Genomic DNA, 14,697 nt, shown 5'->3' with positions numbered 1-14,697 from the left:
TGGCCCTCCCCTTTCTCCACAGCAGTAGGGAACTTAACCATGCCCTTTTGTTCTTTGTGGTGCATCCCCTTAACTTTTTTTCATTGAAGTGTATTTTGCTTGCCCATTAGAAGAAGCCTTTTTACAACGTGGCCAAAGTCATCATCTCTTTTTCTATGGTTATTTCCCCCATCTGTTTAGAATTCACATCCACATTGCATTGTTGCCTCATCTAATCAGGCGGGAGAATGTCTCGAGAGTATGTGTGCCATAAACTACTCAATTTTGAGATGCAACTGCCAGCGGCTTAATGAGAAACCACCAAAGCTCCTTTGGCGATAAGTCCTTTGTGAAGCCTTTATTTGGGAGAACAGCGTAGTATGCGCAAGCTGCTATACATTCTCGAAGACAATTTCCTTTTATTGTTTGTTTATATAAGAGTTTTTGTCATGTTTGTATCCATGTAATATACTTTATTGCTTGTATTCATGTTTTTGTTTTAAGCACCAACACGTTGCTTATGCTTATTATAATGAGAAAAGTGAAAAACTATCAGGACAGAATCTGAATGTTAATACAGGGCATGCGTATTATCTGTCTCCCAAGAAGTATGCCATGATGTCACTTGCCCATTTCTCTCAGTCTGGTACACAATGAATCTAGACAGTTTTAATAGCAGGACTAAGTTTTGTTTTCACTCTTAGTAATTTTGGTAGAATTATGACTGAGTCCTTACTTCATCTTTAAAGTCTTTTAGCAATGCAAAAGACATTGGCCTTAAGAAAATTATTAAAACAAATCTTAAACAGATTTGGTGATTTTTTTTTTTTTATTTCAGGGAAGAAACTAGTAACATAATTGCTATACAATAAGATAAACAGAAATATATACTAAATGGAAAAAAACTTATCTGAGGATCAGATCATAAGATATTTGAGATTCTGTAATAAAAACAAGGTCTTCTTACTTAATCCCAGCTAACTTGAAATTTGCTATATAGACCAGGTGACCTTGACACTATATACAACACTCTTAGCTAGCAGCACACTAGAATTGAACTCAGGACCTCTGGAAGAGCATTCAGTGCTCTTGACCACTGAGCCATCTCTCCAGCCCTATAAATAATTTTCAGTCTCCTAATAATTATAATGTGAAATGGACAGCAGCAACTGTAATCTGGTATCATAAGCAGAAATTAAGGATAAATGGTTTATGAGTGTTTAAATAAATTATACAAAATAATTTCTTTCCTTAGCATTGGAAATGATCACATTCTATGTCAGTGACTCTGGTAAAGCCACAGCGTTGCCAGACTTGACTCTGGTGCAAAGTTTTTTGTTTTTGTTTTTGTTTTTTTTTGTTTTTGTTGTTGTTGTTGTTGTTTTTTTTCAAGACAGGGTTTTTCTGTGTAGCCTTGGCTGTTCTGGAACTCACTCTGTATATCAGGCTGGCCTCGAACTCAGAAATCGGCCTGCCTCTGCCTCCCGAGTGCTGGGATTACAGATGTGCGCCACCACACCCGGCTTCTGGTGCATTGTTAATTTAGTGTTAGTGAGTTGCTAGTGTGGAACAGCACAGCTAATGTTCATCATAGTCCTCGTTAATTATAATTATACCTGAATGTGGTATACACACAGCACATATGCAGAGAGAACAGATACTGACCAGGCCAGAGTGGACCAGTGCCCTGACTTAAGATCAGAAGAAAGGATCAGACAGGCAACATTCTAATCACTGCCTAGCCCCCTTTGCCATGCATCTAAAACTTCTGTCTTCTTCACCAAATGAAGAAAAGAGTAAGTAAAGTTGTCTACTTAGAAGTCATTTGTGTGTGTGTGTGTGTGTGTGTGTGTGTGTGTGTGTGTGTGTGTGTGTATGTGTGTGCATGTGCCACAGCCTGCTGTGGAGGTCAGAGGACAGTTTGTGAGACTTGTTTTCTACAACTGTGTGGGATCAAACTCAGATCCTCGGACTTGTTAACAAGCACATTTACTCTCTCAACCATCTCTCCAGCTTCAACTCCAGCTCTTTAACTTATGTTATGTATAAGACGGAAAGGAGATATGATGTAAAATTTTGAGGCCATATACGAGCACATCTTTGAAAATGATTATGTCATTAAGTGGTCCAATCATAATTAGAAAATACTATCACTTCTAATTAGAAAATAGAATGTTTCTTTTGAATTGTTACATTTTTGGAGTTTCTTTTTGATACATATGGAACACAGTGAAATGTATTTGGGGAACCTTAAATTAACTACAATTACTGTATATTCCAGCTGATTCTTCTGAACAGTACTGACTATAAACTTGTAAATGTATTTAATTGATACACAAACTTGGAGTTATTTGAAACAGAAAAAAAGGGTTTCTAACCATTGTAAACATCCACAGGGGACTGCTGGTCCTAGCCCACATTAGGGGTGTGAAGCTGGAATGTACCTCACAGGCACATGCTTTGAACATTGGGTTCCTAACCTGCTATGTTATTTTAAAAGTTGTGCCTGGCAGAAATAGGTCACTAGGGACTGACCATTGAAGATTCTAACTGCCCCTGGCTTTGGCAATGGCCTCTGCTTACTGGCTGGTCTCACTGTAAAGTGCCCCTCCTCTTGCTCCTGCTGACAGAGGAAATCCCATTGCCGTACTGAAATTGTGCTGAAACTGTGACCCAGATGGAACTTAACCTCTTATGTTGCTTTTGGTCACAGCAATGCATCCCTACCCCAAAGAACAGTACTAATCATAATTCATAAAGTGGCATCTTAGCATTTTCTAGTTGCCAGAAAATACTAGTAGGCCTTTGAGTTAATTATTATGTTAAAGTAATAGTTAAGACTTGAGTAATTGATTTTCTGCTTCTTAACCTAAATATAATTATTTTTTCTTAAAAAAAAAATCACTAGCAGTCCTACCATTAACTTGAAGTTACTGTCAATGATTTGGCTACCAAATTATATAACTGAATAAAATCTAACCATCTGTAAAACGTTGGAGAAGTCACATTTGCTTTAAGTCATTTTGTGCTGCTTCCCTTTATTTCCCTTAAGCCCTTATTTGAATCCAGAACTGCAGGACCTAGAAACCACATCTTTCTGCTTTGTTTTACAGTGGCCTAGAAGGTAAAAAGTTTTTCCAGAAAACACACTCTTAGCTAGCAGCACACTAGATAGAGGCTGATAGACGGGGGTTTTCGGACCGTTGAAGAATACTTTCATAGAGAATGGCAGAGAAAGAACAGGCAGAGCGTGAAGCTGTGTGGGTCGGGAGCTAGGAGAATCTAGGAGAGTTGCAGGGTGAGCGGGAAGACATGATCAAAATATATTGTATGAAAACGTTTAATTAACACTAAACCAAAATAGGATTTTGATTGATATGTGACTTTCTAATATTGATGCACTCATGGATATTAGTCGTGTTCTTGCCAGATCAGTCTTTAAACAAGTAAATCATTTCATTCCCCAATTTTACACGCATGGAAACTGATGCCCTCCCTGAGTGGTACCTGGCCGAGGGCACATGGCTATTGAGGAGAATAACCACTACCGGAGATTTGGTAGCCTGGCATCTACCTATTCCCAGATTCTTCCAGCGCAATGGCAACCATATAGATCCCAGGCACTGTTTCCCCTAGACTTGTACACTGGTGACACTTCCAATAACAGATGGTCTTCCTAATATTTTCATCTTGGAAATCAAATTATTAAGCCCAAGAAGGAAAGCATTACAGCATAGCCATATCAGGATTAAATTTTGGCTCTGCTACAGCTAACTATAGTTCATAGGGAAAATCTACCTAATGATGAATGTAAAGAGGTAACAGTCATAAGCCTGCAGTAACAAGCTCTGGACAGATGTGCTCAGGCAAGAAGACATGACGTGGAACATTCATTTACCATTTTTGTTCAGGAAAAAACAAAAGAAAAATAATTTAAGAAAATATTATTTTAAAACCAATGTAACTTAATTTGAGAACTATGAAACACCATCATGAAGAAAATCAGAACTGGTTATTCTTCTACCACCAAGTGATAATCATGATTATTTTGATATATTTCTTAGAGCTTTTAAATTATGTGTTTATAAGTATGCTTATAGTATTAACACATGGATTTTATTCAGCTTCATAATACATTATAATTATATGTCATTTTACATTATGAGTATACATTTATTTTTTAAATTAATTTTTAGAATTTATTTTTCTAGAATTTTATGACTATTGTGTTTACATTATTTTTCCTGTCCCTCCTCCTCCCTCCAAGTCTTTTTTTTTTAAATTAGGTATTTTCCTCGTTTACATTTTCAATGCTATCCCAAAGGTCCCCCATACCCACCCCCCCAATCTCCTACCCACCCACTCCCCCTTTTTGGCCCTGGCGTTCCCCTGTACTGGGGCATATAAAGTTTGCAAGTCCAATGGGCCTCTCTTTCCAGTGATGGCCGACTAGGCCATCTTTTGATATATATGCAGCTAGAGTCAAGAGCTCCAGGGTACTGGTTAGTTCATAATGTTGTTCCACCTATAGGGTTGCAGTTCCCTTTAGCTCCTTGGGTAATTTCTCTAGCTCCTCCATTAGGGGCCGTGTGACCCATCCAATAGCTGACTGTGATCATCCACTTCTGTGTTTGCTAGGCCCCGGCATAGTCTCACAAGAGAGAGCTATATCTGGGTCCTTTCAGCGAAATCTTGCTAGTGTATGCAATGGTGTCAGCATTTGGAAGCTGATTATGGGATGGTTCCCTGCATATGGCAATCACTAGGTGGTCCATCCTTTCGTCACAGCTCCAAATTTTGTCTCTGTAACTCCTTCTATGGGTGTTTTGTTCTCCCTCCAAGTCTTACAATGTCACTTTCTACCCTCTCCTCAAATTCATAACCTCTTATCTCATGATTATTGTCTTACATACACATACACACAAACATATGCATATATACACATACACACACACACACACACACACACACACACATCAGAAAATGTACACAGCCTGCTGAATCCATGTTATTCATACATATATGTTTAGGGATGGCCACTTGGTATTGGATAACCAATTAGGGAGTTCATCTCTAGAAAAGACTGATTGACCCTCTCAGCAATCACTAATTGCCTGTAGCTCTCCATTTAAAGGTGGAGCATCATGCGATTGCTCCGCTCTACACTGACATATCAACTGGTATTATCATTGTCCAGGTCTTACTTTGATAGCTGTCTTAGTGAGATTTTTAATGAGTGCTGCTTCCCTGCCGTATATAGAAGACATTATTATCTCAAAGCAGTCTTCTCGGTCCTTTGGCTCTTAAAATCTTTCCACCTCTTTATCAGTGTTCCCTGAATGACAGGGTCTCACTGTGTAGACCTGGCTGGCCTAGAACTCATTATGTAAACCAGGCTGGGTTTGAGACCCACTTTATATTAAAGAGCATTAAAAGGTGTGTACTACTATGCCTGGCTTAAAGGGAAACTTTAAGCAGTTTTTATTTAATCAACCCCCTGTTTGACAATATTGTATTGTTGTTTTCCACTTTATTTATTTATTTATTTATTTATTTGTTTATTTACTTACTTACTTATTTACTTACTTGTTTATTTATTTTACTGTTAAATAGTAGAATTGGGGAGTTGTGGTAGAAGGAGTCGCTCTCATCAGGCAATAGCATTGGTGATATAGTTTACGATGCCTTTTTCTTGTTTTAAATTTGTCTTACAACAGAGGAAGTCACATTCTTTGCTGGAACATTCCTTTCTTATCAGTTATAGGTTCTTGTTTTCATTTGGTTGTTGACGAGTGAAACTGAGGAATTAGACAGACAATTAGTCCCAAGCAGACTCACCAGGCTTGGCTCCCTTCAGTGTTGCCACTCTCTATTTCCTGATCTTGGAGATTAAGTTACCCCAAGAAATAACTTGGATCATTTTGCAATAATCTTTATATTTTCTTTTCCTGAATGCTGAAGTCTTTAGTTACCAAAATGCTTTAGAAAACAACCAACTTACATTTTAAACATTCTTTTCACTAATAATAATAATGTAAGAATATCTTGAATTTCCTGATATCCATGAATATAAGACTCAAAGATTCACAGCTCATGCTCTATCCCAGAATTATTCTCTAGAGAAGTATGTGTTTTTTTCATCCTAGATTCTAAAGAAGGCATAGTAACAAATTGTTACCAAGTACGTACAGACCTATATCCAAAAGCATACAAATTAATTTTCAAAGGAGGAAGTTGGGGCCATGTAGATGTTATGATAGCTGACATTTGGGGAAATGCCTTCTGAATTATTGGGTCAAGAAAGCTGGCAAAACATGTAGACGATTTCTTTTCTTGGGCAAAAGGGAGAAGAAATGCAGACCTTCTGCTGAAGTGTCCCTGATATATAAAAACAGAGTTCCTTTTCTTCTTTCTAAACTACACAGAATTCAGATGCTGTAGCCATCACACTAGAACATGGCTACACTCAAAGCTTCCACATGGAGATATTCTGACTGGGCACTGTGTTGCATTTTGAATCTCTTCTGTATGACTAGTGTGCAGGACTCTGTCTATTTTCCTCACAAAGAAAGGGGTTAATTGGATTATACTCATTTGTCTGCCTAGCACTTAGCAAATGCCTGTCTCATGCTAGCTGTCGTTATTTCCTTTGGCACTAAAAGGAAGGGATGCACTGCAATCAAGCCTAACAGAGCAAGGCGCCATCCTCAGTGTTCTGAAGATAAGCAAAGCAATTCTGTCCCTCTAGAAATGAAAGCACACAGGTATGATAAGGGGAAAGAGAATGGCTATTCTTACTAGGTAGGGGTCAAAAGTTTCCTCCTGTCTCTGGGCTTTGAGAGACACTTGGTGAAGGGCGTGGCTTTGTTGCTGTTCTTGAAAGTAGGAGGCATTAGCACATGAGCCAAGGTGGCTGAGAAGGAAAGCGGTCATCTCTGTCATTGTGAATTTTCCTCAGCATTTGATGAATCAGCACTGTCTGCTTAAGGCAAATTGCACACTTTTACCCATATAGTGTTGACTCGCTGTGTCTCTCTCACCTTATATATCTCCCTCGTCTTGTTTGCGTTTATATCTTCTTATATTCCCACTCAGTGAACAATGAGATTATGAACACTAAATTAATTGAGCTATGTTCAAATAATTTATAATAATTCAGAGGAAAATACACTATGCATCATGTAATCACCAAAAGAACAAATATCATAGAGGAGTGCTTCATTTTTCAGTGTTTTCATGAGCTGTAGGATGAAGTGGGCTTGTTGTGCTTTTTGAGCAGCACAACTACTGTGGAACTTTTAAGAAGGTTGAAAATCACTTTTAAAGGGTACACGACCACTACAGGCACACCCTTTGGGCATTTCCTTGGGTCGCTTAAGGTTAACAGGCCTTGCCCATAAAATGTTCTGCAAAATAAATATTTGGCCCATTTATGAGTTTTAGACTGTCCTCATCTAAGTGAGGGATCTTCACAGCACTCCCAGACCTCTTCTCAGCTTTCATTATTAAAAGCCTGACAGAGGGGTGGCTACACATGCTGATGCTTATACTACGTAGGACAGTTTTGTTCTTCGAGTCTCAGAATACATATTCTTTTATCTTTGAATATGATGATACTTCTGTGTAACGCTCTGCCATTTCTGGACCTTTTAATGGGAATTCTTCTAATTTACAAATGTCAGGGAGCGGGAGCAAGGAAAAAACCCCACTTCTCTCTCGGTGCCTTTCTTTGTCCATCTATTTCCACATAATTAGGAATGTACCTCATAACAGCACTTTATAGAAAGCAGACAGACTGTGATGTGGGATGTCTTCTTTTCATAATATTTTTATTGATTATTTGGAAATTTCACATCATGAACCCCAGCATACTCACATCCCAGTCCTCCTAGGCCACTCCCCCTTTGCCCCTGCAAAAGAAGGAGAGCTAAGAGGAAGAGGGCAGAGGAGGAGGAGAAGAGGGGGAGAAGGAAGAAGAAGAGAAGAGGAGGAGGATGAAGAAGAGGAGGAAGGGAAGAACATATTCACTGGAGTATTGTCAAATAGGCTGCCCCTTAAAGAAAACAAACTCCTTCCCCACCCTCATCTCTGCCAGAAGCCACCAACTGTGGATATCTACGCTTTGGCATCCATATCACAATTTTGAATTCTCTTCAATGGCTTTCTGTCTAGGCAGTTACTTGGTAGGGGGTGGGGTGCAGTGAGGGGTTGTCACAGAGCCTTCTATCTCTCTCTCTGTAAGTCTGTAGTCATCAATAGCTTCCTTGCCCTTTACACTCAGTAGGACCATGGATCATGGACTTATACATGGTTTCTGCTGACAGCACCTGCCACAGACCTCAAGTGGTAGTAGAGATTGCAGACATGAATACAGACCCCTGGGTGCATAGGACCACAGTTCTAGACATCACGGACTAGACTCAACATGGCCTCAGGTGTCTGCACACTATGCTCCCATCAACATGGCCCCATGGAAGCATAGATCCATATGGCCATCAACAGTAACTCAGGCCAGGGTCATCCACACAGCTCCCAGCTGAGAGGACCATGGACATCCACATGAACCTCAAGTTTCAACATGGCCTGGGACAGCCAAAGTGGCCTCTAGAGGCAGAACTGACGTCTGAGATCTTTCTAGGAGGTCCAACCAGAAAAGAAGCCATTCTTCACCTGCATATCCTGTTCTTGCCCAGCACTAGGGCTTTCACATGGCTGGACAGCATGGCTGGAGGCTGAGTCAGAGCACAAGCTCCAGGTTGTGGCTCACCACCCTGCTGGCCTACTCTGCAACTCTGCAACGACAAGTTCTCCCTTCCGACATAGCCCTCTCTCTCATGAGTGTGCGTTTATTCAGGGAGCAGGTAAAACAGTTGGGTTGGTGGTGATGGACAACTCACCCATCTTCTGATCTGCAGAGTTAAGTTAGCGTTCTGTTTCTTTTCTTATGAAACAAGAAGGACTGTAAGTTGCTGAGGCTGCTTCAGAGAGCTAAAGAGCAGCAGGGAGGAACACAATGCCAGCACCACACCCCCATGGTAATTTTAAGGAACATATTGTGTTTTCCTTTAGAAACAAAGTTTATAATGCCTTTTCAAGATAGGTTCTTTTGAGTGACATCAATTGCACGTAAGTATGTGTTTTTCATTAAAAAGCCTAAAGCCGGATTGTTTACAACAGTCTCATTAGACTTGGAGGTGGTGGGTGAGGAGGTAATTTGCTTCAGTAACTCTCACGGAAAGATTCCCAGTTATTAGCCGAAAAGGAAGCTCCCTCAAAGCTTGATTTCACGTCAAACTTTAAGAAGAACTTAAGTTTTGAGTTATTAAAATTAAAAAAAACCTATGAGATGTTATATTATATTTTGCGGCTAAATTTAATGTAATTCTTAGGATTTATATGAAATATGCTTTTAGATAGATTTCCAGAAATGTTTTTTCTTTTCTGTTTTCTGTAGATCTAAGTACCCAGTCTCCAGCCACAATGTCAGAGCACTGGCTCCTTTATGTTTGTGTCTTTGGCAAGCCTGGCTATGCATAGCTTTTTCCTTTGAGTCTAAAGACTTCCTTGAATTGAATCCCTACCCTGAAGGATGTGGCTCTGGTGAGTCACCAGAGTAAAGAGAGCCATCATGGCGATGAGTAGCTGCTCTGGCAGCTATTGTGACGTGCTGTTTCCCTGGGTTCATACATGGATTTCTCAGCACAAGAGGAAGGAGGCATGTTTCGTTGGACAGGGTCAGGGGAAATCCTGCTCAGGAACGGAGAGGCATCTAACCTGGTTCTCTCAGTCGGTTTCTCTGCCCCTTCCTCTTGGCTTTGGAGCGGAGAATGGCTGCAATAGTAATAATATGTTGTTTGGGACCAGCGGTTACAAATTAGTGCCTTTGTTCTTTGAAAAAATTGCATTACTCAAAAGTGCAGTGAAAATCAGTGTGTTGTTCCAGGGTACTTCCGCTAACCAAATGGCTATTTTATAATTTTCAACTTTGTTGCATTATACATAAGGTTTTGTCTTTCAAGTCGTATTATTATTTTAGGATTACACACCTATGCCATTACAGTCAAGAGAGTACATATGAACCTATACTACATACAATTAGGTAAAGTGTATAAAACTTGATAAAATCTATGTTTTTTCCCTTTTGTCTTTATGTTGTTATGCACCTTATTGTTATTTTGGGATTATTATTATTGTTATTATTATTCTTAGTATGGTTCTTTTAAAGATAGTCTTGTAATCTGGGCTAACCTGGAAATTGCTATGTAGTGCAGGCTGTCCTCATATTCACAATCCTCTCAACTCAGCCTCCCAAGGGTTGGGGTTGTAGGATTATAGTTACTGTAACTGACTGTATTGTTATTTTTGAATTTACTACTTGTCCTTAAATATGTTTATTATAAGACACTATGTCATATCATACCACCTCACATTTACCATACTTTTTGATCGTATCAAGTGCCCGCATCAAGCAGTCGACCTACGTACCATGTGGGCTTGTGTGAATACACATCATGATGTTGATACAAGTGAGTCACCCATTGTCTTCATCAGCTCTTACCCCAATCAGGAATCCGGTAAGTGCAGTTCCTCCGGAGCCACTTTTTCTTTCAAGCTGGATCCAGTCCTTACTTCCCATCACCCCTACTTTGGTGGTGACCTCTGTTTGGAACAACGGTCTCTTCTCCCTTGCTAAACCTTACCTTTAGGAAGGGAATTGAAACGAAGCAGGGATGACCATGTATTTTGTGACTGAAAAGGGAGTTTTAAATAATTATTCTGAGTCAACAGTCATAAAGTGGCATTGTCCAGATACTCATAGTCACTGTACCTGAAACAAACAAACAACAACAAAAGCTGAGATTTAATAGTTGATCAAACCAGACAAAGTTGAGCTGAAACAGAGCTGAAACTGTTAAATTAAAAAAAAAAGTTTCTACTCAGGGAATGAATAAGACAGCCTTAAAACAAAGACAGGCTAATGAATTACTCTGCCTATGCTTAAGACTGGCTTTGCATATTACCTTAGCATTACTTAAACACTCAAAGATGATCAAAATAAAAACTAAGACTATTGATAATAGCATTAAAGAAACACTCACCAACTAATCATGATGTAGTTTTAAAATATTTGTTGATTCAGTTAAACCTTATATACACCATTTTTAGTGACAGAGCTTTCCTATAAATAACAAACATAAAAAGTAATCATGTGGTTGTCGAGATTGCTTCTTGTATTTCTGCATTTCAGAAGGAGATGGCAGTATTGAGCCTCGGCTCGGAGGCTCCACCATTTGAAGGAGCTTGCAATTCTTGGTAGGGAAAAGTATCATTTTAGTTAAGCTCAGTTCATCTCCTGGGATTTTATTTTCTACCATCTTTCTTCTAAGTAGAACAGGAAAGTACTCTAATGTACCTTTTATTAAATCTGCTATATAAGACTACTATTAAATTACTCATCTGTAGACATCTAAGAATGCCAGCTTAAGGCACATAGAGAAAACAACTTCTAAAATAAAACTAGGGCCAACTCCAAAATGCAGAGAGAGGTATGTTTATGATGTGATTATTGTCCTAAGGCCCTGACAGGAAGAATTAACCTTCCGTTCCCCGTCCTCAGTACCTCTACTGATCCGCATCGTATGGTAAATGAATTTGTTCTCTGGGAATACACTTCAAGTTTTCTTCTCTTCGAGGGAGAGGGCACTAGGATACTGCTAGGAAAGAGACTCTCTCCAGGGCTGATGCTCTGAAGAAGTGTTTAGATGATGAGGAATTATTTACTTCCTTTCTTTCAGACCCATGGTTAAGGCTGCATTCCAAACCTAAGGGGAGGAAAAGAGTGATTCACATATCTTCTAGCTGTGTGTTGAAAAACAGGAGGAGTAACAGTGCTCTTTGTCAATAGTCAAAAGGAATTGAGCAGTGCAATTTTAAGGCTGTAAATGACTGGGGGAAAAAAAAAAGAACACTACCGTGTTTATCACCAGGTCTTAGTAAGTTGTTTTTAAATGTGTAAGCCAAGATTAGCAAAGCAAGCTGCCATTGCCTAAGGACCTGAATGGCAGTGGGAGCAGCACCCAGTTCTGCAAGTTGTGTCTGAAACAGTTGTCCCTACCACGCTTAAAAAAAGGACTTAAACGCATGAAATCGAAAGGTTTTCGAAATCTGGACAATTAAATAACATGCATAAAAGATGTAGAAGTGTTTAGTTTGGTTATCATAGATTGTAAGATTTTCTTTTGTATCTTAACTTTTATATGTTTAAAATTATTGTTGAAATGTTATGTGACAAATAATTTGTGGATTTAGCTAAGCCAGCCATCCTGTTTGGTTTCCAACATAAGGGAAGAACCCAACAACAACATCTTCATTTCATATTGTTCGGATAAATTGAATGATACTATTTTTTTTTTAACCAAAAGGAAATTTCTTCTCAGCTGGACTCTTTGACTGTAGGTTTTGATCACAAACTTTGAAAATGAGAACATAGCTATTATTTTTTTATTAAAAAGATATGTTCTGGTTAGTTTGGAAGGGCCTGACAAGCAAAGGCTTCCAACAGCGTGTCCAAACCCTTAAAATGTAGTGTTGAAGTTCGCAGGAATCACATACTTTCTCTAGTACGGATGCGTATTAAGTGTTGTAAGAGGCATATAAAGCGACTCTATAGGCATTGCCAGGGAGCAAGTCCTAGCCTCAAATCTACAACTAATCGTAGGCTAATTAAAATTAGATACTGTGATTGATTTAGGTGTAGACAGTCACTACCAAGCTTCCCTTGAGAGACAGGTAGAAGCCGGCGGTTGTCGTTTCTGTCATGTGCTATAATTGAAGCACACTGTCTTACATGTAACACATAGTCTGTAACGTTTACTGATTATGCCCTTGCTTGGTGGTATGTAGATGCTCCCTCCCTCTTTCTTCTCCCTTTGCCCAGCCACCCGCCCCTGTGTGTGTGTGTGTGTGTGTGTGTGTGTGTGTGTGTGTGTGCATGGGAGTGCGTATCTTATACTTGGATTGAATTCATGGCCTCATGACAAGTGAACTGTCAACTAAGCTATATTGCTACCCCACTTTCTCTTTGAAACGCCTTAAATTGTCTTTTTTTTGTCTTATATATTTGTGTGTGTGTGTGTGTGTGTGTGTGTGTGTGTGTGTGTGTACATGAAAACAGGTCCCCTTGGAAGCTAGCAGAGACTGTTGGAGCCCCTGGAGCTGGAGTTGTGAGCTACCATGTGGGTGTTGGAAACTGAACTTTTGTCTTTTGGTAGAGCAATATACATCTTTAACCACTGAGCTGTCCTTCCAGCTTCCAGTTCAGTTCCTCTTCAAAATTTCTCATCCTTTGTGTGTTCATATATATATATATATATATATATATATATATATATATATATTCCTGTTTTCTGTAACTAAATCTACAATATGAACCTCTGCATAGATTGCTGATATTTAACTTTTTTCAATGTAGTTTTTAAGTAGAAGAAACACTTGCAATCTTTCAATACTTTGGCTGGAGTGCTGAATTGTTATTGCAGTCATAGTACCTGAAGCACTCATTCATTTTTTAGCTCAGCTAAAATATGGTAGTTTTGCAATGTGAGTAACCTTATGCTTTGTAGAGTGAAACAAGTGAGTAAACTGGATGGTTTAGCCAGTCATTAGCTGTCCTGTTATTTTTCAGTCCTGGTGAGGATGAATGATGTCATCTGCATAATCTTCCTTAACTCCTTCTTCAACTGCTTAAATAGGGAGATAGCAAATCAGATCCTCTCCCAATCCCGACGGGCTTCTGGGAGGAGTTAACCCCTGTTGAGAACATGAACTTGAGTCTGTTAGTTTCTGCATCAGGTAAAGAAACCACGAGAGAGTCATTACATTCTTTTTCTCTTTCCCTTTTCTAGCTTATTAACCTGTCCTGCACTTTCCATGTTGGGTGCAGTAGAGGCTCATGTGTGTCAGTGCTGATGTATGGAAGGGAGACAAAATTCCATTGAGTCATTCAAATGTGCATTGTCTCCTCTGGAAATTAGTGACGTGGAGAACTGACAAGGACCGGTCCTGTTTTCAATACTCTGTAGCATCAATTCTTGGCAAAGTTCAGTGGGACCTTGGCAAGGCTCACTTCCCAGACCTGGGCTTCATTATGGTGTATAAAGAGTCACCTCTCTTAGCTGGGCTTGTCTGGATATAGCCCCAGGGAAAAGACGCCAGAGAGTCTAGGACACTGGGGCTTAAAGACACTCTCCGTGATTGAGCGGTCAGAGGACGTGTGTTAGCCAAAGGCTTGATGATATGCTGGTATCTGGCCATCCCGCATTTGGAGCAGGATGCAGCTCTGGATAACAGCTTCATCGTTCCAGTTTCCTCTGAGCCATAGCAATCGCTCTGTTCTGCTGAAATGCCTGTCATGCTTAGATGGCTTGCATGACACAACTTTACCTAACCTTTTTTTTTTTTTAGCATAGCATAGAAACTTGACTTATATAGAGGGAGAAACACTGAACTTCTTATAGTTAAATACAGGAACGAAATCCAACAAGATTCTCTCCATAACAGGAACTTAGGCTGTGTTGGCCCTCATTTCTGTATGGTGACAATGAGAGTAGAACTTGGTGAAGTACTGATAATGTGAAATTAAACAGATTGTTTACTCACTATTAGAAATAGCATGTCTTATTAGAGCAACCTCAGAGGACCATTACAGAAATGATTTAA

General features: G+C 39.5%; 1 protein-coding gene across 2 annotated transcripts in view; it reads left to right on the top strand.

Annotated features, from left to right (window-relative positions):
• The window catches only part of Slc25a21 (solute carrier family 25 (mitochondrial oxodicarboxylate carrier), member 21), a 484,839-nt gene that overhangs the window by 27,763 nt on the left and 442,379 nt on the right, over nucleotides 1-14,697 (top strand). The window contains exons 1-2 of one of the 2 annotated variants that reach the window (NM_001167976.1): nucleotides 9,067-9,105; nucleotides 10,436-10,553. The exons of the other annotated variant lie outside the window; for it this stretch is intronic. Coding sequence (NP_001161448.1) covers nucleotides 10,466-10,553 — 88 coding nt within the window. The 5' untranslated portion in view covers nucleotides 9,067-9,105; nucleotides 10,436-10,465. Of the gene's footprint in view, nucleotides 1-9,066; nucleotides 9,106-10,435; nucleotides 10,554-14,697 lie in introns of those variants that run through there. 2 annotated transcript variants of the gene reach the window in all.

The sequence above is a fragment of the Mus musculus genome, chromosome 12 (genome assembly GCF_000001635.26).
Source record: "Mus musculus strain C57BL/6J chromosome 12, GRCm38.p6 C57BL/6J".
Lineage (NCBI taxonomy): Eukaryota > Metazoa > Chordata > Mammalia > Rodentia > Muridae > Mus > Mus musculus.
This window is presented reverse-complemented; position numbering and strand designations above follow the sequence as displayed.